Source organism: Carcharodon carcharias, chromosome 10, assembly GCF_017639515.1.
Source record: "Carcharodon carcharias isolate sCarCar2 chromosome 10, sCarCar2.pri, whole genome shotgun sequence".
NCBI lineage: Eukaryota > Metazoa > Chordata > Chondrichthyes > Lamniformes > Lamnidae > Carcharodon > Carcharodon carcharias.
This window is the reverse complement of record NC_054476.1, coordinates 151240418-151265088: the sequence shown is the minus strand read 5'-3', so window position 1 is coordinate 151265088 and position 24671 is coordinate 151240418. Positions and strand designations below refer to the sequence as shown.

At 45.9% G+C, this 24671-nt stretch overlaps 1 protein-coding gene across 1 annotated transcript in view; it reads left to right on the top strand.

Annotated features, from left to right (window-relative positions):
* The window catches only part of LOC121282898 (multidrug and toxin extrusion protein 1-like), a 58947-nt gene extending 35822 nt beyond the window's left edge, over window positions 1-23125 (top strand). The window contains exons 12-19 of the mRNA XM_041196708.1: window positions 8162-8237; window positions 8344-8413; window positions 11645-11777; window positions 12324-12418; window positions 15036-15117; window positions 16367-16601; window positions 22432-22456; window positions 22835-23125. Coding sequence (XP_041052642.1) covers window positions 8162-8237; window positions 8344-8413; window positions 11645-11777; window positions 12324-12418; window positions 15036-15117; window positions 16367-16601; window positions 22432-22456; window positions 22835-23125 — 1007 coding nt within the window. The remainder of the gene's footprint in view (window positions 1-8161; window positions 8238-8343; window positions 8414-11644; window positions 11778-12323; window positions 12419-15035; window positions 15118-16366; window positions 16602-22431; window positions 22457-22834) is intronic.
* Window positions 23126-24671: the final 1546 nt, after the last annotated feature.

The following is a 24671-nucleotide window of genomic DNA, read 5'->3' as shown; positions in this document are numbered from 1 at the left end:
CCTCATCCCTCTCAACTCACACACTCACAAACCCATCACACACCCACAGGGATCTCACGCCTCAAGGGGCAACACCACTAACTCTCACACACACCCTCACATCTCCATCAGGCTCATACCCTCTCGAACTCGCATCCTCATCCTGTCCATGTCTACGCTCACCACACAAACATTCCACGCAGTGCCACTTGTCCTGCTCACACTCGCTCCATCTGTTTTCACGCAGGAGAAGCTGGCTCACAGCAGCAGGGAGAGGTCCCAGACTGAGGGTGGAGTGGCCCACATTAGGCCCCTCACTCACTTTGAGGAACGTGCCATCGTGCTGACTGGTGAGGACGTGGACCGTGCCTGTGGTGACGATGAGGTCGGCAGTGAATAGCTGCATGAGGATCCTGCACCACATTATCCCTCACTCAATTCAGCTGTGAGTGCTCTCTCTCCTGCTTTTGAATCTGCTGCCATGCACTAATTACCTCTGCGTTGGTTCACAGGGAGCTCTGCTAAGTAACTGACACCCTCAGTCAGACAGTCCCTCTGCTCCATCCGTGTCCTCACCTCCAGCCAAAAGGACACCTCCTCCATTGAAGAGTTGGAAATAAACAGCCTGAAGGACCCATCACAGTGTTAACCCACACCCTCCACCAGTGCAGAGACACACGCCTACTTCAATGGAAGCAAGATCTGGAACAGGCTCAGGTTCACAATCTGGTGGTCACCACATGGACATGTGTCTGCAGCAGGAGGAGGCAGGTTCAGCCGAGCTCCCCAGTACTTGGAGGACTGCTGTGGACAAGGCACCTGTGAGGTCCAAGTCATATGACGAACCTCTGGATTCGGTCTTCCAATTCATCGTGGAGAGTCAGCAGAAAGCGGGGGAACAACACACAGAGCTCTTGGAAGCCCTCAACAGAGTGGCACAAGAGTTGGAGGAGTGTGTCTGCCTGCTCTCTGATGGAGTGGTGCCCACATGTGCTTATTTGGAGGTCTCCATGGGAAGGATTGAGGATGCCATGGTGACCCTTGTCCAGCAGAACATGGAGCTGCACACAGACCTGCACTCCATCGCAGTAGCCATGGGCGAGTTCCTGCAATGGCAACGCGAGAGGGAAACAGGCCACCTCAATGTCCCTCCAGGTGCTCCTTTCCCTCAAGGACTCAGTCTGGGGCCTCTGGGCACCTGAAGGGAGGGGGAGTGGCAGCTGGACACCTCTGGGTCACACAGTCAGAAATCTCAGAGGCTGTCCTTTCCCTCTGAGGAGGACAGCTAAAGCAAGCTGGGGCCCTCAAGGCCCTGGATCTCCAGAAGACGCATGCCAAAGTCATCAGAGGCAACAGGGCCAACCATTGCGCAGGCTGCCTCCATCCCTGAGCGGATGTCAGGGCAGCACCTAGAAGAAATGGTAGACCTAGAAAAATTAAGAAATTCTGATCGAGTTCATTGTTTGCTCCCTCATCTTTTCTCCTCTCTCAGTCACCCATGTCCTTTCCTCCATCACTGTTGACCCCCCTGGCGTCACCTTTCACCTCCCCACCATCACCTACCAACCCGAACCCTTGTCATTCTAGGATGTCCAGGTGAATGTGCACATTCCCTACCTTCCTGAGAACCCCACCCCCATCCATGTTGGCCTCCCTGACCTCCTCCTTCCCACCCCCCGGGTCCGTGTATACCTCCGATGGCCCACCAACCACCCTCACCATCCCTTCTACCATTACCGAGCACCTCACCCTCCCATCCTACCGGCTCCCTCTCACATGCATCATTCCCTGCTACCCAGCCCACTCTCAGTTTTCTCCCTAGGAGGCAGTCATTGACTCCACGGACCCTTCCCTTGCATGTTCACCTGGACATTACCCCCCACACTTGCTCCCTCCTCCACCCTTACTCCTTCCTCCATCTGGGCACCTTCCCCCCTTCGAACTCCCTTCTCCCCCCGGACATCTTCCCCCTCTGAACTCCCTCCCTTACAGTTTCCTCCCCCTTACACCTATCTCCTCACTTGCTGTGTTCTCCACATTACACCCTCCTCCCCATAGTCCTTCCTCCCCATACTCCCTCCTCCCCCCTCCACCTCACCCCCGACACCTTCATTCCCCCTTCCCCCCACGTCCCAACCTCACCTACCCTGATACCTTTGTCTCCCCCCGCCCACCCTCACCTCCCCCAGTACACCTTCCTGTCCCACTCACAGCTAAGCCTTCCTCTCCCCACCCCCATCGTCGACAAGACCATGATGATCCGAAGCAGGCCCAAAGCATCAACAGGGGCCTTCCACCTTCCATGAGCTGCATCGTGATGGAGCCCTTGTCCATGAGGATCCACCCAACATGCGATGCATGTGTTCCTCCAGGGCCTGGTAGCTGTCGGGCTCCAGCATCTTCTGCTCCTCGGATGTCCACGATCTGAGCAAGGCCCTAACGATAAATCCTGACTTCTACATGTCATGCTTGGGTCGGCGTGTTTTCCCACCGGCGTAACGGTAAATCTGGCGTGGGTAGCGTGGGGCGACGTTTCTAGTTGGGCCTTACTTTGCATCTCATTAGCGGGATGCAAATCGTGTTCATGCCGGCCTCCAGTGGGATTCGCGTTCCGCCATGGTGGACATCATCGGATGACCCGCTGTGATGTCACGCTGGTGAGGAACTGATTTCTGCCTCCCATGCCGAATTGTCCTCCCCCCCCACCCCCACCCCCCTGTCCGCCATGATGCCTGCCACCAATGGGACCAGACGATTCAGCCCCATAACAAATGCTCCATTTTCCCAGGTGCAGGTTTTGGTAATGACGCTACTGTTGCTATTTAGAGCTCCCCAAGACCAGCTCTCTGTATCTTGCCTTGACCTACCACCGCCACTTTGCCTTGCACCATCATGCTTTTTGTTATCTTGTCACTCCTGCCTCCTAACCCCATCACAGAGCTTCCCTTTCATTCCATCCACCCTTCCCTATTTCGCTGCCTCTCTACCTGTTTTCAAATCTGTTCCGTTTCTAACTTTTTGCTGATTCCGATGAAATGTCTAACCCTCTTTCCCTCTCCACAGAGGCTGCCTAGTCTGCTCAGTTTTTTCCAACATTTTCTGTTTTCTGTGTATGTTTTATAGAGATGAGATGTTTGATGTCTGATCTGTGCTGAGTTAGTCGATCTCCACTGGGATGCCAATTAGAGGCCGATCTCAACAATCTGGATCAGGGAGGGGGAAAATCAACCATTGGCCCTGCTCCTGATGGTTATCCAGGGTGTGGGTGTGGACAAGAAGGATGCGACCAGCCCTAACAGCGATGCGCCCTCCGCTACAGTCAAATAGGTTGACATTCGCTGTCTAGATTTAACAAGGGAGAAGTTCCCTTGCGAGTTAAGGGAAGGATCAGGGAGGGGATGGGTCCCATCCAACTGAATCCATCACGGAATCGATACCCAGGAAAACAGAAGGGAGGTGGGGAGGTCCTGTTTTGGAAAAAGAGGAGGAAAGAAAAAACTGCGACAGCAATTTTCTTCAGAAAGATAGTCTAGAACTTCAAATAGATTACGCTTGCACAGAAACAGGAGAGAGAGCACATCCTGAGTGGGGCACAGCCAGAGTGGGTATTGGGAATTTGGTGCAAAACGAGAATTGAACTGGTAAGTCTTTCTCTTTAATTTCTCTTCAATTTTTTTAAGTTCGGTCGTCTAGTTAAAAGGTTGGTAAGGTAGCTGACTCAGCTGACTGTGCGACAGTTAACTGTCAATCACCTGAAGCCTGATTAGGGCCTGAATAGGTGTTAATTACTATTTGAAGCATAACTTGTGGTTAGTCAACTCAGCTCTGTTTAAGAAAGGGACTATCTAGAAGCACGCTACAGTGTGCTTGCACAGGAACAGGAGAGCGAGCACATCCTGAGTGGGGCACAGCCAGAGTGGGTATTCCGAATTTCGTGCCATGCGGGAATTCGGTGCAAAGGGGACGAGGTACTCTTTGCACTTTTCCCTTGCTATCCAACTTCTTAAATCTTCAGAGCGTGCTACAGCAGGAGAGGCTACAAGGGAAAGGAATCACCAGTAAGTAATAGGTAAGGTATTTACTACTTTAATCGCTTATAGTTTAAGGTCTTTTTGTGGTTTACAGTTTATATATTCTACAGTAACGAGGATCAGGAAAGAAGGGCCCTCGAGTAATTGACTTAAAAGATTTAATTTAAAGGGATAAGTCATGGCAGGAGAGCTCAAAGCCGTGGCGTGCTCCTCATGCTCCATGTGGGAAGCCGGGGACATTTCCAGTGCCCGGGACCAGCATGTGTGCAGGAAGTGTGTCCAGCTGCAGCTCCTGGAAGCTCAGGTTTTAGAGCTGGAACGGCTGCTGGGGACACTGTGGAGCATCCGCGAGTCTGAGAACATCGTGGATAGCACGTTTAGAGAGGTGGTCACACCGCAGCTGAAGGGACCTGAGGAAGGAAGGGAATGGGTGACCACCAGGCAGTCCAAGAGAAACAGGCAGGTAGTTCAGGAGTCCCCTGGGGTCTAGCTCACAAATCAGTATTCCGTTTTGGAGGCTGATGAGGGTGCTGGTTCCTCCAGGAAGTGTGGACAGAGCCAAGCTTCTGGCACCACAAGCAGCCTGTCTGTACAGGGGAGGAAGGGAGGAAGAGCAATAGTAATAGGGGATTGTATAGTCAGGGGAACAGATAGGCGCTACTGAGGCCATCAACATGACTCCAGGATGGTGTGTTGCCTCCCTGGTGCCAGGGTCCGAGATGTCACTGAATGGCTGCAGGGCATCCTGAAGGGGGAGGGTGATAAGGCAGAGGTCTTGGTACATATTGGTACCAATGACTTAGGTAGAAAGAGGGATGAGGTCTTGCATCAAGAATTCAGGGAGTTAGGAAGTAGACTAAAAAGCAAGACCTCTCGGGTTGTAATCTCTAGATTACTCCCAGTGCCACGTGCTAGCGAGCTCAGAAATTGGAGAATAGCACAGATGAATACATGGCTTAAGAGTTGGTGCAAGAGGGAGAGTTTTAGATTCCTGGATCACTGGGACCATTTCTAGGGAAGGTGGGACCTGTACATGCAGGACGGTCTACACCTGAACCACAGCGGGACTAACATCCTTGCGGGCAGGTTTACTAGTGCTGTTGGGAGGAGTTTAAACTAATTCAGCCGGGGAAGAGACACAGAATGTTAGCAGAATAGGGACACATCATAATACAGTAAAACAATCTAGTCAGAGGGAGTACAGCTACAATAAGTTTCAAGGGAGTAAGGCAAGGCTGGATGGCCTCTACTTTAATACCAGGAGTATTACAGGTAAAACGGATGATTTAAGGGTGAGGATTAACACGTAGAATTCTGATATAGTAGCCATCACAGAGACGTGGCTGAGGGAAGAGCAGGATTGGCAGCTCAACATTCCGGGATATAGAATCTTCAGGCGAGACAGGGGAGGGGGTAAAAGAGGAGGAGGCGTTGCATTATTAGTTATGGAGTCAGTTACTGCAGTAAGGAAAGATGATATCTTGGAGGGGGCATCGAATGAAGCTTTGTGGGTAGAGCTTAGGAATAAAAAAGGGCAACCATATTATTAGGTGTTTATTATAGAACCCCAGATAGTCAGCGGGAAATTGAGGAGCAAATATGTGCACCAATTTTTGGAGGTGTGTAAAAACAATTATATTAGGTGATTTTAACTTTCCCAACATTAATTGGGATAGACACAGTGTTAAGGGTTTGGATGGAGTGGATTTCTTGAAATGTGTACAGGAGAACTTTTTAGGACAATATGTAGAGGGTCGGACAAGGGACAGCGCATTGCTGGATCTAATTCTGGGGTATGGAGCCGGACAGGTGGCTGAGGTGGTGGTGGAGGAGCATTTTAGTGATAGCGACCACAACATGGTACGGTTTAAGTTTGTTTTGGACAAAGAAATCGACAAGCTGCAAAAAAATGTTTTGGATTGGGGGAGAGTGGATTTTAGTAAAATAAGGCAGGATCTGGCCAAGGTAAACTGGGAACAGTTACTTGTGGGGAAATCTACAGAGGAACAGTGGGTGGTGTTCAAAAAGGAAATTGGAGGGTACAGACTCAACATGTTCCCTCTAGGGTGATAGGAAGGAGTAACAAGCCCAGAGAACCATGGATGACCAGAGATATTCAGGTTACGATGAGAAGGAAAAGAGAGGCTTTTAGCAGGTACAAGGGAAGCAAATCAGCAGAGGCATTAGTGGAGTACAGACAGTGCAGGGTGGAGCTTAAGAAATCAATTAGGAGAGCAAAGAAGGGATATGACAAAGCTCTGGCTGGTAAAAGTAGGGAAATTCCAAGATATTCTATAAGTATATCAATGGGAAGAGGATAACCAGGGAAAGAGTAGGGCCCATTAGGGACCAAGTGGGCAATCCATGGCTGGAGCCAGAGGACATCGGTAGAGTGTTGAATGAATACTTCACCTCAGTCTTGACCCAAGAGAATGAGGATGAAGGTATCGAACTCGGGGAGAGAGACTGCGAGGTTCTTAAGCAAATTGATATAGAGAGTGACAAGGTATTGGAGGTGTTGGCAGGCTTAAACGTGGACTAATCTCCAGGTCCGGATGATTTGGGTCCCAGACTGCTGAGGAAGGCAAGGGAGGAGATCGAAGGGGCTCTGACCCAATTTTTAATTCCTCTCTGGCCACGGGGGAGGTGCCAGAGGACTGGAGAACAGCTAATGTGGTTCCGCTATTTAAGAAGGGCTGTAGAGATAAGCCAGGGAACTACAGGCCAGTGAGTCTCACGTCAGTGGCAGGGAAACTATTGAAGAAAGTTCTGAAGGAGAGTATCTATCTCCACTTGGAGAGGCAAGGTTTGATCAGGAATAGTTAACATGGCTTTGTCAGAGGGAGGTCATGCCTAACAAATTTGACTGAATTTTTTGAGGAGGTGACCAGGTGTGTAGATGAGGCTAGTGCAGTTGATGTAGTTTATATGGATTTCAGCAAAGCCTTTGACAAGGTCCCACATAGGGGGACTTATAAAGAAGGCAAAGGCACATGGGATACAGAGTAATTTGATAAGGTGGATTCAAAATTCGCTTAGTTGTAGGAGGCAGAGTGTGATGAGGCTACTTTAGTGACTGGAAGCCAGTGTCCAGTGGTGTACCACAGGGATCTGTGCTGGGTCCCCTAATATTTGTCGTTTATATAAATGACATAGATGACTATGTCGGGGGTAGGATTAGTAAGTTCGCGAATGACACAAAGATTGGCTGGGTGGTTAACAGTGAGGTTGAGTGTCTTAAGCTACAGGAAGATATAGACAGGATGGTCAAATGGGCAGATAAGTGGCAGATGGAATTTAACCCTGAAAAGTGTGAGGTGATACACTTTGGAAGGAGTAATTCGACAGGGAAGTATTCAATGGATGGCATGGCACTAGGAAGTTCTGAGGAACAAAGGGACCTTGGCGTGTGTGTCCATAGATCTCTGAAGGCGGAGAGGCATGTTAGTGGAGTGGTGAAAAACGCATATGGGACACTTGCCTTTATCAATCAAGGCATAGATTACAAAAGTAGGGAGATCATGTTGGAGTTGTATAGAACCTTGGTGAGGCCTCAGCTGGAGTACTGTGTGCAGTTCTGGTCGCCACATTATAGGAAGGATGTGGTTGCACTGGAAGGGGTGCAGAGGAGATTCACCAGGATGTTGCCTGGGATGAAACATTTAAGTTATGAAGAGAAGTTGGATAGACTTGGGTTGTTTTCATTGGAGCAGAGAAGACTGAGGGATGACCTGATCAAGGTGTACAAGATAATGAGGGGCATGGACAGAATGGATAGGGAGCAGTTGTTCCCCTTAGTTGAAGGGTCAGTCACAAGGGGGCATAAGTTCAAAGTGAGGGGCAGGAGGTTTAGGGGGGATGTGAGGAAAAACGTTTATATTCAGAGTGTGGTGACGGTCTGGAATGCACTGCCTGGGAGGGTGGTGGAGGCGGGTTGTCTCACATCCTTTAAAAAGTACTTGAATGAGTACTTGGCATGTCATAACATTCAAGGCTATGGGCCAAGTGCTGGTAAATGGGATTAGTTAGGTAGGTAGGTCAGGTGTTTCTCACGTGTTGATGCAGACTCGATGGGCCAAAGGGCCTCTTCTGCTCTGTGATTCTGTGATTATTTGATGAGAATTCTTTTACATATATATTTACTTGCACAGTGTGCATCTCCTTAGTAAATACAATGATACTTGGAGCAATAAAGAACGTGGTGGGCTATATCTTCACCAGTGACAAGTAAGTAAAAAAAACTCTTCAAGCATAAAAACTCATCAACAAACATTTACAAAATGAACCCAGAATCATTTGAAAGCTCTCTAATATCCCTCTTTTCATTTTCCAGAGAAATTGTTCATTTAGTTGCAGACATCATTCCACAATCTGCTGCTTTTCATTTCTTTGATGCCACTACAGTGAGTATTTCAGTATCTGTGCATTATTACAAAAGAGAGGAGGTAGGGTGGGTGAGGTGGGGCTGGTGACCTGATAGGGGTCTTTAAACTGAAAGGGTTTGATGGTCTAGATGTAGAGAAGATAATCCCAATTGCGGCAAGGCCAGAACTGAAAACCATAAATATAAGCCAGTTGCTAATAAACCCAGTAGGGACTTAGGAGAAATTTCTGCACCCAGAAGGTGGTGAGAGTGTGGAACTTACTGTAACATGGTGCTGTTGAGGTGAACAGCATTGATGCACTTAAGAGGGAACTAGATAAATACACGAGGCAGAAAGGAACAGGAGGATATATTACTGAAATGAGATGAAGATCTAAATGATAGATCAGATGAAAGCTCTGCATTCTTGCCTTGTCCAGGCATGAATGGTGGTAGATAATTGAACAATTAACTTGGAGGAGGAGACGCCAGGAGCACCCATCCTCAATGATAGCAGAGCACAGCACACCCATGCAAAAGAGAAAGCTGAAGCATTTGCAACCATCAGCACCCTAAAGTGCCAATGATTCATTTTGACCTCCTCCTGTGGCCCCTCCCATCAGAGATGCCAGTCTTCAGCCAATTCAACTCACTCCATGTGATATGAAGAAATGGCTGAGTGCATGGGACTAATAGAGGCTATGGGCCCCAAAAACCTCCTGGCTGTAATACTGAAGACTTGTGCTCCAGAACTACACCCAGCCCTAGCCAAGCTATTCCAGTACAGCTACTATACGAGCATCTATCCGACATTGTGGAAAATTGCCCAGATATGTCCTGCCCACCAAATGCAGAACAAACCAACCCAGCCAATTACCGCTCCATTGGTCTACTCTTGATCATGAGCAAAGTGTTGGAAGGTGCTGTGGACAGTGCTAACAAGCGGCACTTGCTCAGCAATAACCAATGCCCAATTTGGGTTCTGCCAGAAGCACTCAGCTCCAGACCTCATTACAGACTTGGTCCAAACATGGAAGAAAGTGCCGCATTCCAGAATTGAATGTGAGATTGACTGCCCTTGACATCAAGGCAGCATTTGACTAAGTGTGGCCTCAAGCGGCCCTAGTAAAATTGAAGTCAATGGGAATGAGGGAGGAAAACTTTCCATTTGTAGGAGTCATATCTTGTGTAAAGGAAGATGGTTGTGATTGTTGGAGGCCAAATCATCTCAGGACATCACTGCAGAAGTTCTTCAGGATAGTGTCCAAGGCCCAACCATCTTCAGCTGCTTCATCAATGACCTTCTCTCCATCATAAGGTCAGAAGTGGAGATGTTCACTGATGATTGGACAATGTTCATTATTTATTGTGACTCCTCACATAATAAAGCAGTCCCCTTCCATGTGCAGCAAGGCTGAAAGAACATGCACGTTTTGGCTGATAAGTGGCAAGTAACATTCCATGTGCTTGGCAATGACCCTCTCCAACAAGAGAGAATCTAACCAAAGGAATGTCCTTTTGACATTCAGTGGCACTGCCACCATTGATTTCCTCCACCATTAACATCCTGGATGTTTCCATTGACCAGAAATCTAACTTGACCAGCTACATAAATACTGTAGCTACAAGAGCAAGTCAGAGGCTATACCAAGTAACTCACCTCGTGTCTTCCCAAAGGCATTTCCAAGACACAAGTCAGGAATGTGATAGAATACTCCCCACTTACCTGAATGAGTGCAGCTCCAACAACGCTCAAGAAGCTCAACACCATCCAGGACAAAGCAAACCACTTGATTAGCACCCCATTCACCACCTTAAATATTCACTCCCACCGCACAGTGACAGCAGTGTGTACTATCTACAAGATACAGTGCAACAACTGACCAACGTTTCTTCAACAGGTCCTTCCAAAATCATAACCATTACCACCCAGAAGGACAAAGCAGCAAGTTCCCCTCCAAGCCGTACACCGTTCTGACTTTGAACTATAGTGCCATTTCTTCACTGTCACTGGGTCTCAATCCTGGAATGTCCTCATAAACAGCGCTCTGAGATTACCCACACCACATAGACTGCAGCAGTTCAAGAAGGTGGCTCACCACCATTTTCACAAGGGCAATAAAGGATGCCAGCAATGTCCACATTCCATGAATGAATAAAAAAAATGCAGAATGTAAGGAGACTCACATGGTTCAAATGGCTTTTGTGTGATGTGAACACTTAAGTGAACTCCGTGCTGTAAAATTTACTATCATTTTTTGATTGATCTCAAATGATTGAGAGACAGCCGTTAGGGCAGCAATTAACTGGGTTAGATTTATCCTGTGTGTTGAGAATAATAGATACCTGGGGTCCCAAATTATTGGGTAGAAGCCGATCTCATAGCTGTAGTGAAACAATTGGTTGGAGAACGGTTAGCTCTGGTGCACTGGTCTTCTGCAATATCAGAGTCTTTGCTGTGTCCAGTTGCTCCTTAACATCAGCAGGAGTGATGCAAATTGGAGGGATACTGACAGTGATGATAGATGGGACTGCTGGAGGTGGCTAAGTGCAATTGCCCACTTGGCAATTAAAAAGGGCTCAACAGAACCATTGCTGACCTTATATTGGGAGAAGCCCCTCAGGAAATTGATCCTCATTGTCTTTTTCCTGCTTTGGTTTGAAGTATGTCTGTTTCAGGTGCCCTGTAGTTTTTAATTTTAATTGGTTTTTTAAGCTGGAGTTTTATTAAAGTTGATGAGATCAGTTTGAAACATGGAGCCCACAGGAGTGGAATGTAGTTGCTCTTATCATATTGTAATGGAGACTGCAGCTGCAGAGCCAATAGCCACATAGGATCATAGGAGCAGAAGGAGGCCATTCAACCCCTTGGGTCTACTCCACCAGTTAATTATATCATCACTCATCTGTACCTGAAATCTATTTTCCTGCCTTGAATCCATAATCCTTGATACCATTACACAACAAAAATCTTTTCAGCCTTGAAAGCTTCAGTATCTCCAGCATCCACAGCCTTTTTGAGAGATCTAATTAACCCGTGTGCTTTGATGTTATTAATTGAGAAATGAGTTTTTACTTTATATCATTAATGTCTACGATATATGAAGGCTAGTTGACCACATAAGCTATTCCCCACATAACATACATGTCAGTGTTCAAACTGTAATCCATTGGTTCTGAATTATTTGGGGACATATTAAGTCACTAGGTTTTGTTTTCTTTCTGTAGAAACCACAACAGGTGTAATATATTCCGTTTGTCTGTTCTACAGGGTGTACTTGGTGGAGTGTTAAGAGGAGCTGGGAAGCAGAAACTGGGAGCTATCGGTAACCTAGTTGGATATTACATAATTGGGCTTCCCATTGGAATCGCACTGATGTTTGCTGCAAAACAGGGTGTACTTGGTAGGAATTTAGATAGTTTTCCCTTTGTTCTTTACCAGAAATTATCACCCTCCAAGCACTCTCGTTAATATACTGATGATACCATTCCATTTCAAGATCACCTCAAGGAGATTGTAGTTGGGCAGAAGTTCTGTCCCTGGGGTATAGCATGAGTCTAACCAGCCCTGTGTGATTTTGGGGCCAATCTTTATCAATCCTCACTCTGTCCCATTAGATAGGGCACCTTCCTCCCATGGCCATTTTTCATCTGTAACCATAGACGCTGGAGTATTGGCAGGAGGAGAGCATCACAGCTGAGTCGAGTCAAGGGTCTCACCCAGCTTTCATGCAGGAACAGATCATTATATATCAATCAGGAGTGGGATTTCTGGCTAAGTCCTTCCCCTCCAGAATCCAGAGGTGCTGAGGCCAAATGTGGACCAGTAGCTCCGTGCAGGCTGACACCAGCCATCTGATAAAGACTGAAATATTCCATAAAGGAATGGCAGTGGAAGGAAAACTCAACAGCATTGTCTCCACACTCACTGTACCATTATTATTTTGCAGGATTCTGGTCCGGAATGCTCATTTGTGTGCTTGTACAATTAGTTTTCTTTCTGACAGTGATTTATAGAATCAACTGGAACGAAGCATCCAATCAGGTAAGAGCATTCAGTGGAGGTAAGTTATGACACCAATTTTTCTTTGTAAGTTTTTCTTTTCTTCCCACCCTGTTCTCTCCTTGTGCCATTCACTGTACCCAGGTGGCAGAATGAGTAGTCACCAAATTCCCCACACATCTCCCAATGTTTTTCTTCATCTGGCCACCAGGGGGCTACTTCCTCCCCCTTCTCCTCCCTGCCTGAGGGCAGGTCCAACCCACAATGGGTAGGGCAAGGAGGCCAGGCCTGAATCCACCCCAGCCAGAACAGGGATCAAACTTCGTGCTGTTGGCACCAATCTGATCCACACCAGCCATTCCGCCAGCTGAGCCAACCAGCCCCTCAGGGAGCCCAAGTTGCCGTGGCAACATACATTTTTACATGCATGTTGTAGCCTGGAGTTAGGAATAGTGATGGTAGCAGATCCAATTTTCTTTGCATCACATGACTGACCTGGAATCTCTCCCGCTCTTGCCTCCTTCCATTGGTGTGTGTTGGAAGGATTTTCAAGTTGATACTCAACCTGTTTGCCTGCATTATGAATGCCCCCCCCCGCCCCACCGGTGGCCATCAAGTCCTGGAGTGGGGCTTGAACTTGCAGCTTGTGGCTCAGAGGCAGGGATGCTACCCACTGCGTTACTCTGCTACCCAAAAAGCAAATGTAAATTCTTTTACTCATTGCTCTTCTTAAATTGACAACAACTTTGGGAGTCAGCGCATGTGCAGAATAAAGTGGAAATTTGAAAGTGGAAAAGTTGTTACTGGTCAGACTACACTCCTCCGCTGTAGAGAGATTTCTGCAGGTTGTAATCTCCAATGCAATCCTTAATTGATAAGAGCCTTTCCTCTAGCCACTGTTAGTCATAGTTTTCAAACCCTGAAAAACACAACGTGGCGTAACTAGGTTTGTAACAATATGCTAACTTCAGAACTACTGCTAAACAACCTCAATAGCCCTGAAAAGCTAACTTCATGTTTGTGGAATGTCAAATGTCTCCACAATGATGAACAAATTCCACATTTTTAAAAAAATTGATTTTCTTTCATAAGATCAGTTTATCATTATTTTAGCTTCTATTTTAATATTTTTTATTCATTCAAGAGATGCGGGCTTCGTTGGCTAAGCCAGCATTTATTGCCCATTCCTAATGGCCCTTGAGAAGGCGGTGGTGAGCTGCCTCCTCGAACTACTGCAGTCCATTGAATGTGGGTACACCCAGAGTGCTGTTAGGGAGGGAGTTCCAAGATTTTGACCCAGCCACAGTGAAGGAACGGCGATATATTTCCAACTTAGGATGGTGAATGGCTTGGAGGGCAATTTCCAGGAGGTGGTGTTCCCATGTGTCTGCTGTCCTCGTCCTTCTAGATGGTAGTGGTTGTGGTTTTAGAAGGTGCTGTTGAAGGAGACTTTGTGAGTTTCTGAAGTGCATCTTGTAGGTGCTACACACTGCTGCTACTGTGCATCGGTGGTGGAGCGAGTGAATGTTTGTGGATGGGATGCCAAGTAAGTCTTGTGCCTTGTAGATGTTGGACAGGCTTTGGGGAATCTGGAGGTGAGTTACTCGCTGCAGGATTCCTTGCGTCTGACCTCCTCTTGTAGCCACCGTATTTATATGGCTAGTCCAGTTCAGTTTCTGGTCAGTGGTAACCCCCAGCATGTTGATACTGGGGGATTCAGTGATAGTAATGCTATTGAATGTCAAGGGGTGATGGTTAGATTCTCTCATTTTGGAGATGGTCATTGCCTGGTACTTGTGTGGCATGAATGTTACTTGCCACTTATCAGTACAAGCCTGGATGTTGTCCAGGTCCTATTGCATTTGGACATGGACTGCTTCAGTATCTGACCTTAAGCTGGAAGGAAAGTCATTGAAGAAGTAGCTGAAGATGGTTGGGCTGAGGTCACTACCCTGTGGAACTCCTGCAATGATGTCCTGGAGCTGAAATGACTGACTCTAACAACCACAGCAGTCTTCCTATGTGCTAGGTATGACTCCAACCAGTGGAGAGTTTTCCCTCTGAATCCCATTGACATCAGTTTTGCTAGGGCTCCTTGATGCCACACTTGGTCACATGAGGCCTTGATGTCAAGAGCAGTCATGTTCACCTCATCTCTGGAGTTAAGCTCTTTTCTCCATGTTTGAACCAAGGCTGTGATGAAGTCAGGAACTGAGCCACACATTTATTCAGCTATCTGACAGTGAACGATTTTAAGTGCTTTTAACTTGCTGGTTTGCTGTATGTGAATTCATCAATTTGATGGGTTCTCTATCTGCTTGCTGACATCACTGCTGCACACCAAGACATTTCATTGACTTAGCGCCAGATTTAAACTGCAATAGAGAAAGGGGAATTTCCCACCACAGAGATCACTAGATCCCCAGATTGCTAGATTTCTGTGGGCAGTTCTCTTCAATGTTAGTGGTGACTGTCCTTGTTTTGCCACTGACTATGAAAATCCAGGACAATATGTTGCTGGGCTATCGCCTGATGCAAGACTTGAAATGCCAAGTCTCCAAACTGGGCTAAGTGTGCAACTAGTATTAAACTAATTCCCAAAAACTAGCAGATATACCCAGCGTTCACATTTCATGATGATTTTGTGCTTTGTTGAAAGGCTCTGATTAACGCAGGTGTGAAAAAAGATGTGGATGCCTCAAATAGTGCCTCTGGTGGCCACATCCAGGAAATTTCAACAGGTAAAAAAGAACATTGTGCTGACTTTAAATCACTTCCTGTTGTAGGGTGGCTGAGTTGTAGTATTAGTAATAGGGTTGAACTGCAGACGCTTCTTAACTGGGAACATTAAGTTTATTTACAATATACTCAGCAGCAACTACGCACGTGCTTTCAACTCCAACTCTATCTCTACACAGTCTGCTGAGGTAGCCCGCGCTACCCTCCTATTGGTTACTACAGATCAAGTGATCCTTCCTAACAAGTATTATTCATAAAGGTACATTATTACACACTAAATAAAACCATAAGGACTACACTTTTCAATTAACAAATATGACTAGAGTGAGAAACATTGATGGTATATTTTCATTAAATTATTCAACGTGATCTATCAAACTAAATTGTGCTGCCAGAAATTCCCACTGCAAAAGATGCTTAGGACATCTGCTGTAATTGAGCATCCCATCCTGATTCACCCCTAGTTTAGATCCCAACCCATGTTGGAGGTCAGTGAAGCAACAATAACTTTAAAATCAAAGCTCTGTGATTAGTGCATAGGTACAAATGAATAAAGTTATGTAATACACAGGAAACTGGAAGTAGAGGCACGTAGAAAGGGTGAGAGGCCATTTCTGTTTTATTGCCATTGTGCTTGAATAGGCTATTGGTGACTTCTGGGATTTCCAGTATTCAGCGATCTAACTTCTAATAGACCAGTAGAGCTGTAGTTTAAACTGACCTGTGGTGATTGATGGTCAAATCCGCCAATGATTTGGTTGTTGAACTTTTGCCAATCTTTGGTCAGCTTGCTAGCTATGTGACTACATGGTTGTGAAGTAATGGTTTTCACCTAATAGCCCATTAGTGGCTCAAATCTCAGTTGGATCCTGGAGGGATCTGAACTGTAAATGGAAATCTAAATGGTCAAAGAAAAGAGGCAATGTATATGTGCTTGAAGTTAACCTACTGTTAAATAATGTTTTGAGATGGCCCATTAAACTTTGTTGGGAGGGCTACACAGCCAACTCTCTGTAGACAATGAATAGGGAGACCCTGTATTGAAATAATCCAAAATTAGGGGCCCAAGAACTTAAATTGGTCACTGTGTTTTTGACAGGATGAATCTCTTGTATATAGATCATGTGGTATTGCCAATGACTGGTGGTCATGGAGGAGATCATTGGTCTGATCACCAGCCCTCCTAATAACAATTGGATCAACTGGTACCATCACTTACTTACAACTTTTCAATTTAACTTTCCTTCACAGAAGTGAACACAGGAAACAGCGCAGTGGATCCGATTCCCAATGTTTGTCAATTGGAACAACAGATAAACAAGGACCAGGTGACAGATGAGTCTTCCATTGTGGACACTGGAGTGACCACGATTGGAGAAATCTTGTCCACAAAACAACTGATCATTCGTCGTGGCCTAGCCTTCCTTTCAGGACCACTTGTACTGGCAATTGGACTGGTGATACACTTCATTCTTGCAAAGGACATGTAGACCCCAGTGAACAATGGAGAGACAGAGCAAGATTATTTTCTGCAGCATGAATAGTGAGACTGTGCCCAAAGGACAACAGAGGCCAAAGTTCACACAAAACCCGTTGCTACTGATGAACTCCAATCAACTGTCAAGTAAATAATAAAGAAAGAATTATTAACAATGATCAGCTATGAACAGATTTCCAAATGTCTCACGAATGGTTGAAATCTCAATTGGACAGTGTTAAGCTGTGAGTTTTGAGGAGACCATTTTCCCATTCAGTGGCTGTGCCAGAACCCCAGTGAGCAAGCTGCCACTCTTGTGACCAGGGTGTGGATGTCTGAAATGAAATAGAATCACCCTAACTTAGTCATATCCATTGACCAACATCCCAGACTGCTTAGACCTGCTGAGTTTTTCCAGGTAATTCTGTTTTTGCTTCATCACTCTCCCTGGATATGTTTTGTTTCATCAGTAGAAGAGGCCCTCCAGATTTGGGGGGAACAGTTAATTACAGTCAGTTGCGACGTGGTGACCATGGGAGTTTTCAGCATTGAACTCAGACCTCATACAGTCTTATAGCTTCTGGTCAAACATAAGCAAGGAAACCTCCTGCTGATTACCACCTAACCTCGGATGATGAATCGGTATTGATCCATGGTGAACATAAGTGCAGCAAACACTCATAGAAAGAGCACATAATGTACTTTTGTACAGAGGCTTCCATGTCCATTGCCAAGAGTGGCTTGGTAGTACCGCCAATGATCAAACTAACTGTGTCCCAAAGGATACTGCTGGCAGGCCAGGCCTTTTTTTTTATTCATTCATGGGATGTGGGTGTCATTGGCTAGGCCAGTGCCCATCCTGAATTGCCCTTGCTCAGAGAACATTTACAAGCCAACCACATTGCTGTGGATCTGGAGTCACATGTAGGACAGCAGATTTCCTTCCCTAAAGGGCATTAACAAACCAGATGGGTTTTTACAACAATTAACAATGGTTTCATGGTCATCATTAGACTTTTAATTCCAGATTTTTATTGAATTCAAATTCCACCATCAGGCATGGTAGGATTTGAACCCGGGTCCCCACAGCATTACCCTAAGTCTCTAGATTATTAGCCCAGTGACAATACCACAATGCCATCTCCACAACCACCACAAAGGGATAATATAGTTAACCTCGGCCTCACCAACGTACCTGTTGCAGACATATCTATTCATGACAGTGTTGGTTGGAGTGACCACCGCACAGGCCTTGTGGAGACAAAGTCCTGTCTTCACACTGAGGGCACTCACCACCATGTGTGGCATTGCCATGCTTTATAAATGCAAGTAAAGTTGAAAGAGATCTGAATCATTACTAATGAATATATTCAGTCATTGCAGAAACGGCATCAACAAAGTAGATAGGATATGGATAGGATGCTGATATATAGAGCTCAAGTAGTGGAATATAATTCAGAGGTTGCCATGCTAAAACAGCAAAGTTTTCTGGCCTGTGGCCAGTTTATCAAAACACAAAGAAGAATTCAAAACCTGGAGATGAGGCAGAGGAGAAAACAAGAGTTACTTTCAATACTGTGCCTTTCACAGCCCAAGGACACCCCAAAGCACTTTAAAGGCAATGAAGTATTTTTGAAGTGTAGTCAGTGTTGTATTGTAGGAAACACATTAGCCAGTTTGCACAAAGCAAACTCTTACAGCCAGCAATGTTTTAGTGATGTTAGTTGAGGGATAAATAACAGCCAGGACACCAAGGAGAACCTCCCTATTCTTCTTTGAAATAGTGCTATGGGATCTTTTACATCCAATTGAGATGGCAGGCAGGACTTTAGTTTAATGCCTCACTCCTAAGACAACAACTCTAAGGGTGCTGCATCCTTCCTTCAGAGCTGTGCTGGAGTGTCAGCCAGGTTTTGTGCTTTAATACTTCAAATAGAAGTTAACTCAGGGCTTTGAGTGCCACCCATTGAGCCACCGATGTCACCTAGAAGATCCATGAGCTTGAATGTTGGAAAACTTGAATTTATTTGGAAAGCCTGGCAAAACTTGGCCAATTCAATGTTTCAGAGAAGGCGGCTAAGTGACATTCTACCTCAGAGGTGAAAAATATAGCAAATGGTGCAGGAAAAATGAATCAGGAACGCTCGTTAAGCTTTAGCATGACAGTTAAGGAAGGGCAAGTATGGCCTAATCAGATAGTAGGCAAATTCAGGACTGCAGTCAGGGAGATTTTTCACAATTTGAATGGGCAGAGTAATGGAAGCACAAAGTCCTGGAATTTAGTCAAGCAACAGTTGCTGGACTGTAGGTTCTTTTTGCTAAATGAGTTAGGATCATTCAAATGCACCCCGCGCCCCCCCCCCCCCCCCCCCACCCAACACCCCAATATCTCGTGACCTCCTGTGACAGCAGCAAGACACAAAATTCAAATCATTATCGGGCAAAATGTGACTTTATGAAGTATTTTCTGTCACTCAGTTCCATGAAGAATTATGAAATTAAGAAGTAGACTGTGAATTAAAGCTTGCAAAATTCTTGGCTTGTAATCTGGTCTCTTGAGTTCTTGGTCTAAGCAAAATTTTCAACAGCAAAGCTGTTATATATTTACCAAGATTAAGTTGTGCTTTGGAGTTATTACTACAAAATAAACTATTGGCTATCAAAAAGTGATAAGAAAGAGTAGAGAAAGAGCCAGGAATTGTTCAACTGACATTCCAAACTACCTATTTATTCAACATGATAAAAATTGTTATCACTGTAGTGGGCTGTAACAGCATAGAAAGAGGCCATTCAGCTAATCGTGTCTGTGCATTTTTCAACAAACAGTCTATTTTGATTCTTTCACTTGCTCTTTCCCTTTGGCTCTGCAAACTTTTCCTTTTCCTTTTCAAGTACTCACCCTTTTCAAGTATTCATCTTTTGAAAGTTACAATGCTGAATCTGTTTCCATCATGCTTTCAGGCCATAACAACTTGTTGAGTAAAAGAATTCTCTTCATCTCTCCTCTGGTTCTTTTGCTAATCATCTTAAACCTGCATCCTCTGGTGACCACCGGTGGAAACTGTTTCTCCTTGTCTACTCTACCAAATCTCTTTGTAATTTTGAACATCTCTATTAACCCCCACGTCAAAGCTCTTTATTTTTTTCACCAAAGATACCCAAGGTCCATCATGAGAACTCAAAGGAATCACAAACAATGAGCTCGTCCATTGTGCTGGGTTCAAAAAGCATTGAGACCACCCTCTGGAAAATTCCACTTAGGTAGGCAGGACATGTCTCCTGCATAGATGACTACAGAATACCCAAACAGGTCTTCTATGGAGAACTGTCTCAAGGCAATGTTACGGTTAGGAGGATTTGTCCTCTCGCATGGGTGCTAAATGGGATAGATTCTAAACAGATCTAGCAACTCAAGACGGAGCATCCATGAGGCACTGTGGACCATCAGCAGTAGCAGAATTGTACTCAAACACAATCTGTAACCTCATGACCCAGGATATTTCCCACACTACCATTGCCTTCAAGCCAGGGAATCAACCCTGATTCAATGGGGAGTGCAGAGGGGCATGCCAGGAGTAGCACCATGCATAACTAAAAATGAGGTGTCAACCTGGTGAAGCTACAAAACAGGACTATTTGCATGTCACACAGCATTAGCAGCAAATGATAGACAGAGATACAGGATTCTGCAATCAATGGATCAGATCTAAGCCCTGCAGTCCTATCATATCCAGTTGTTAATGGTGGTGGACAATTAAACAACTCATTGGGGGAGGAGGCTCCACAAATATCCCCATCCTCAATGATGGAGGAACCCAGCACATCAGTGCAAAAGAGAAGGCTGAAGAATTTCCAACAAACTTCAGCCAGAAGTGCCAAGTGGATGATCCATCTCAGCTTCCTCCTTTGTTCTCCAGCATCACAAATGCCAGTATTCAGCTAATGCAATTCACTGCATATGACATCAAGAAACAGCTAGAGGCACTGGACACTGCAAAGGCTATGGGCCCTGACAATATTCCAGCAATAGTACTGAAGACTTGTGCTCCAGAACTTGCTGTGTCCCTAGCCAAGCTGTTCCAGTACAGCTACAACACTGGCATCTACCCAGCAATGTGGAAAACTGACCAGGCATGTTCAGTACACAAATAGCAGGTCAAATCCAACCCAGCCAATTACCGCCCCATTGGTCTACTCCTCATCATCAGTAACGTGATGAAAGGGGTAATCAACAGTGTGATCACACGCCACTTGCTTAGCAATGATCGGCTCACTGACACTCAATTTGGGTTCCACCAGCGTCACTCAACTCCTGACTTCATCACAGCCTTTGTTCAAACATGGACAAAAGAGCTGAACTCCAGAGGTGAGGTGAGAGTGACTGCCCTTGACACCAAGGCTGCATTTGACTGAGTGTGACATCAAGGAGCCCTAGCAAAACTGGAGTCAATGGGAATCAGGGGAAATCTCTCCACTGGTTGTAGTTATACCTAGCACAAAGGAAGATGGTTGTGATTGTTGGATGTCAGTCATCTCAGCTCCAGGACATCACTGCAGGAGTTCCTCAGGGTAGTGCCCTCAGCCCAACCATCTTCAACTGCTTCATCAATGACCTTCTTTCCATTATAAGGTCAGAGTGGGGATGTTCACTGATGATTGCACAATGTTCAGCACCATTCATGACTCCTCAGATACTGAAGCAGTTCATGTCCAATTGCAGCAAGACCTGCACAATATCCAGGCCTGAACCGACATTCATGCCACACAAATGCCAGGCTATGACCATCTCCAACAAGAGAAAATCTAACCATTGCCCCTTGTCATTTAGTGGCATTACCATCGCTGAATCCCCCACCATCAGCATCCTGAGGGTTACCATTAACCAGAAAATGAACTGGACTAGCCATATAAATACTGTGACTACAAGAGCAGGTCAGAGTCTGTGAATCCTGCAGCGAGTAACTCACCTCCTGACTCCCCAAAGCCTGTCCACAATCTACAAAGCACAAGTCAGGAGTGTGATGGAATACTCCCCACTTGCCTGGACAAGTGCAGCTCCAACAACACTCCAGAAGCTTGACACCATCCAGGACAAAGCAGCTTGCTTAATTGGCACCCCATCCACAAACACTCACTCCCTCCACCACCAATGCACAGTGGCAGCAGTGTGTACCATCTACAAGGTGCCTTGCAGAAACTCACCAAGGCTCCATCAACAGTATCTTCCAAACCCACGATCACTACCATCTAGGAGGACAAGGGCAGCAGACACCATGGGAACACCACCACCTGGAAGTTCCCCTCCAGGCCACACACCATCCTGACTTGGAAATATATCGCTGTTCCTTCACTGTTGCTGGGTCAAAATCCTGGAACTCCCTCCCTAACAGCATTGTGGGTGTACCTACACCACATGGACCACAGCGGTTCAAGAAGGCAGACCACCACCACCTTCTCAAGGGCAACTAGGGATGGGCAATAAATGCTGGTCTAGCCATTGAAGCCCACAACCCATGAATGATTTTTTTTTAAATTCCCAGGAAGACCAGAGTGAGGTAAAACGATCTGACTCAATGTCATCTTTTCCATTTGAGTTGCTGTTTGCAGCAGTCTGCTGTGACCCCCAGTGGCTGCACTAGTGATTGATGCTCTGCCAGCATCTCATTTTTCCAATGCTGGACATGTTTGGTCTGGATCCCAAGGCTCTTCAACCGAGTGTGGGGGTGGGGTGGTGGGGGGGTGGCTGCGGTGGGGGGGTCACTTATACTGTGTAGCTGCTCCTCTGTCATGCTCTGTGCTTTCTCCCAATCGGTTAAGTTTTCTGATTCTCCCCTCCCAGGATCGATTCCTCTGGACTGGACCTGGTGAGGGAGGAAAATAAGTGCCTTTTTGTGCTTCGAAATGCTGTCAGAACCTAATGCACTGGAGCCTGGTTAATTAGCTTTGTAAATGGAAAGAAAAATCGGGAGGCCCCCAGTGGAGGGCTTGCTATGTGGGAGTCCTCCCTATTTCCATCAGGGACCTGACATGAAGGTTGTTGCATGCAGCAGTGCCATGCATTAGGAGATTAAGGCGATTTACGGACTCCTAGGCCGCATGCGTTTTCAGCAGCCAAGGGGAAGTCTGTGTTCCATGTATACATACAATGCCAGAGGTTGCAGCCTCTTTTTATTATTTGAAGGGGCTGCTCCTCAATCTTTGGTTGCACTTCAGCCCCACGCTGCTGATCTTTGGTCACCCAGTGTGGAGTGGGGGTGATTGCGAGGAGGGAGGAAGATCTCCTCGTAAGCCTGCTCCTGGGCCTGGCCAAGGTGGCCATCAACAGGTCCGGGCAGCGGGCGGCCGAGGGCGGTCATCCAGCCCGACTGCCTGCCCCTCTACTGCATCCAAGTGACCGGGTGGCCCTGCAGAGGGAGCACGTGGTGCCCGTTGGTACTCTGGAGGCTTTCCGTGACCGGTGGGCATCGCTGGGGCTGGGACTGGGGCTGGGGCTGGGGCTCATCTTCACCCCTGGAAATGACATTTTGATTTGATTTTGTTTGACGTTTTGTTTTAGTTACATTGCCCCACCAGGGGCTGTTTACCCCCCTTTGATTTATTGACTTTTAAAAAATTTATTGATTTCTGACACGCAAGACGCACAACACACAAGATGCATGACATGCAAGATGCATGCACACGCACAACACGCAAGACACACACACACGCACGACACACAAGACGCACGCACATGCACAACACGCAAGACACACACACGCATGACGCACAGGACACACACACACGCACAACACGCAGGACACACACACACATAACACACAGGACACACGCACGACACGCAGGACACACACATGCACACATGACACACACGCATGACACGCAGGACACGCAGGACACACACACGACACGCAGGACACACAAAGCATGGATTTTCAGGATTGGATAAAACAGTTCTATAGTACCAATCTGGAGTACAGGATTCGATGGATCGATTTTGATTGATGTCCTCCAAATTCCTTTCAGTTCTTTTTGATGACACTAGGTGGTTTTCCAGCACTTTGAGTAATTAGTTTGCTGGTTGACAACTTGCTTTTCAATGTCTCTAACAGTGGTTTTCCATTTTTTTCTTTTTCCTCAGAGAGAGAGCAGGTTATAGAAATATGAGGAGAAAAAAAAACAAGCTAGCTATTATTGTAGAATTACTGAAATCTTCCACACGCAGGACAAAGAAGTTTTAGGTCTTGTTCCTTTCAGGCTAGGAGCTATTCAGATGCTTTGCCACCACACAAAATCTGGTCAGTAGCCAATTAAAATGCTGTTGTCAGGCAGCTCCCTTGATCCAGGACTCCTTTCGGCACCATCCTGTCTTTCATGGCACACTCTGTTCCAGGACTACAACATTGTATTTATCTTTCACCTGCTCCAGTGGACATGTCTTTCAAACTGCAGCCATTGTAATTTTTCCACAGTCTGACAGAAATTAAAAAGATATGTTCCTTACACTTGCATTAACTTTTATTGCATACTGATTTCTTTAGACTTCAATTTTGATGTAATCTGCTTATTCATGAAACTTTGGCCTCAAGTTTGAAATGTTTTTTTAATTAATTCCCAGCATTGGTCTGGTATTTGTCTCCCAGCTTTGTCCACCTAGTTAATGCTGGAACTCTTCAATCCCTAAAATTTGCTTTTCTCCAATCCAACACCTTTTGTTCATGACATCTAAAGAAAATATTCAAACTACAGACCTAATTGTGCTATCAGTGCTGCAAATGTTCAACCTTGTTGATCGCTTTGGTCAGCAGCCAGTCTAGGATTGAATTGTTTCACATGGAATTTGGAAACTAAGTTGGAGACTCATGAGTGTTGTAGAGCCCTTGCTGGCTTGTGATATTACTGAACTGTGAAAAGTATGCTTTAATCAAAGCATTTGAATAAACCTGCACTGTACGAAGAATGAAGTTGAATTTAGAAAGAGAAGTTTATTGTAGGCTGTTCACTGCTCCCTTAATGGCTCAGTTAATAACTACATTGTTTAGAGTGGAGCTGAGTCACAAAGAGCAGGTAGGTCCAAGATTCAAG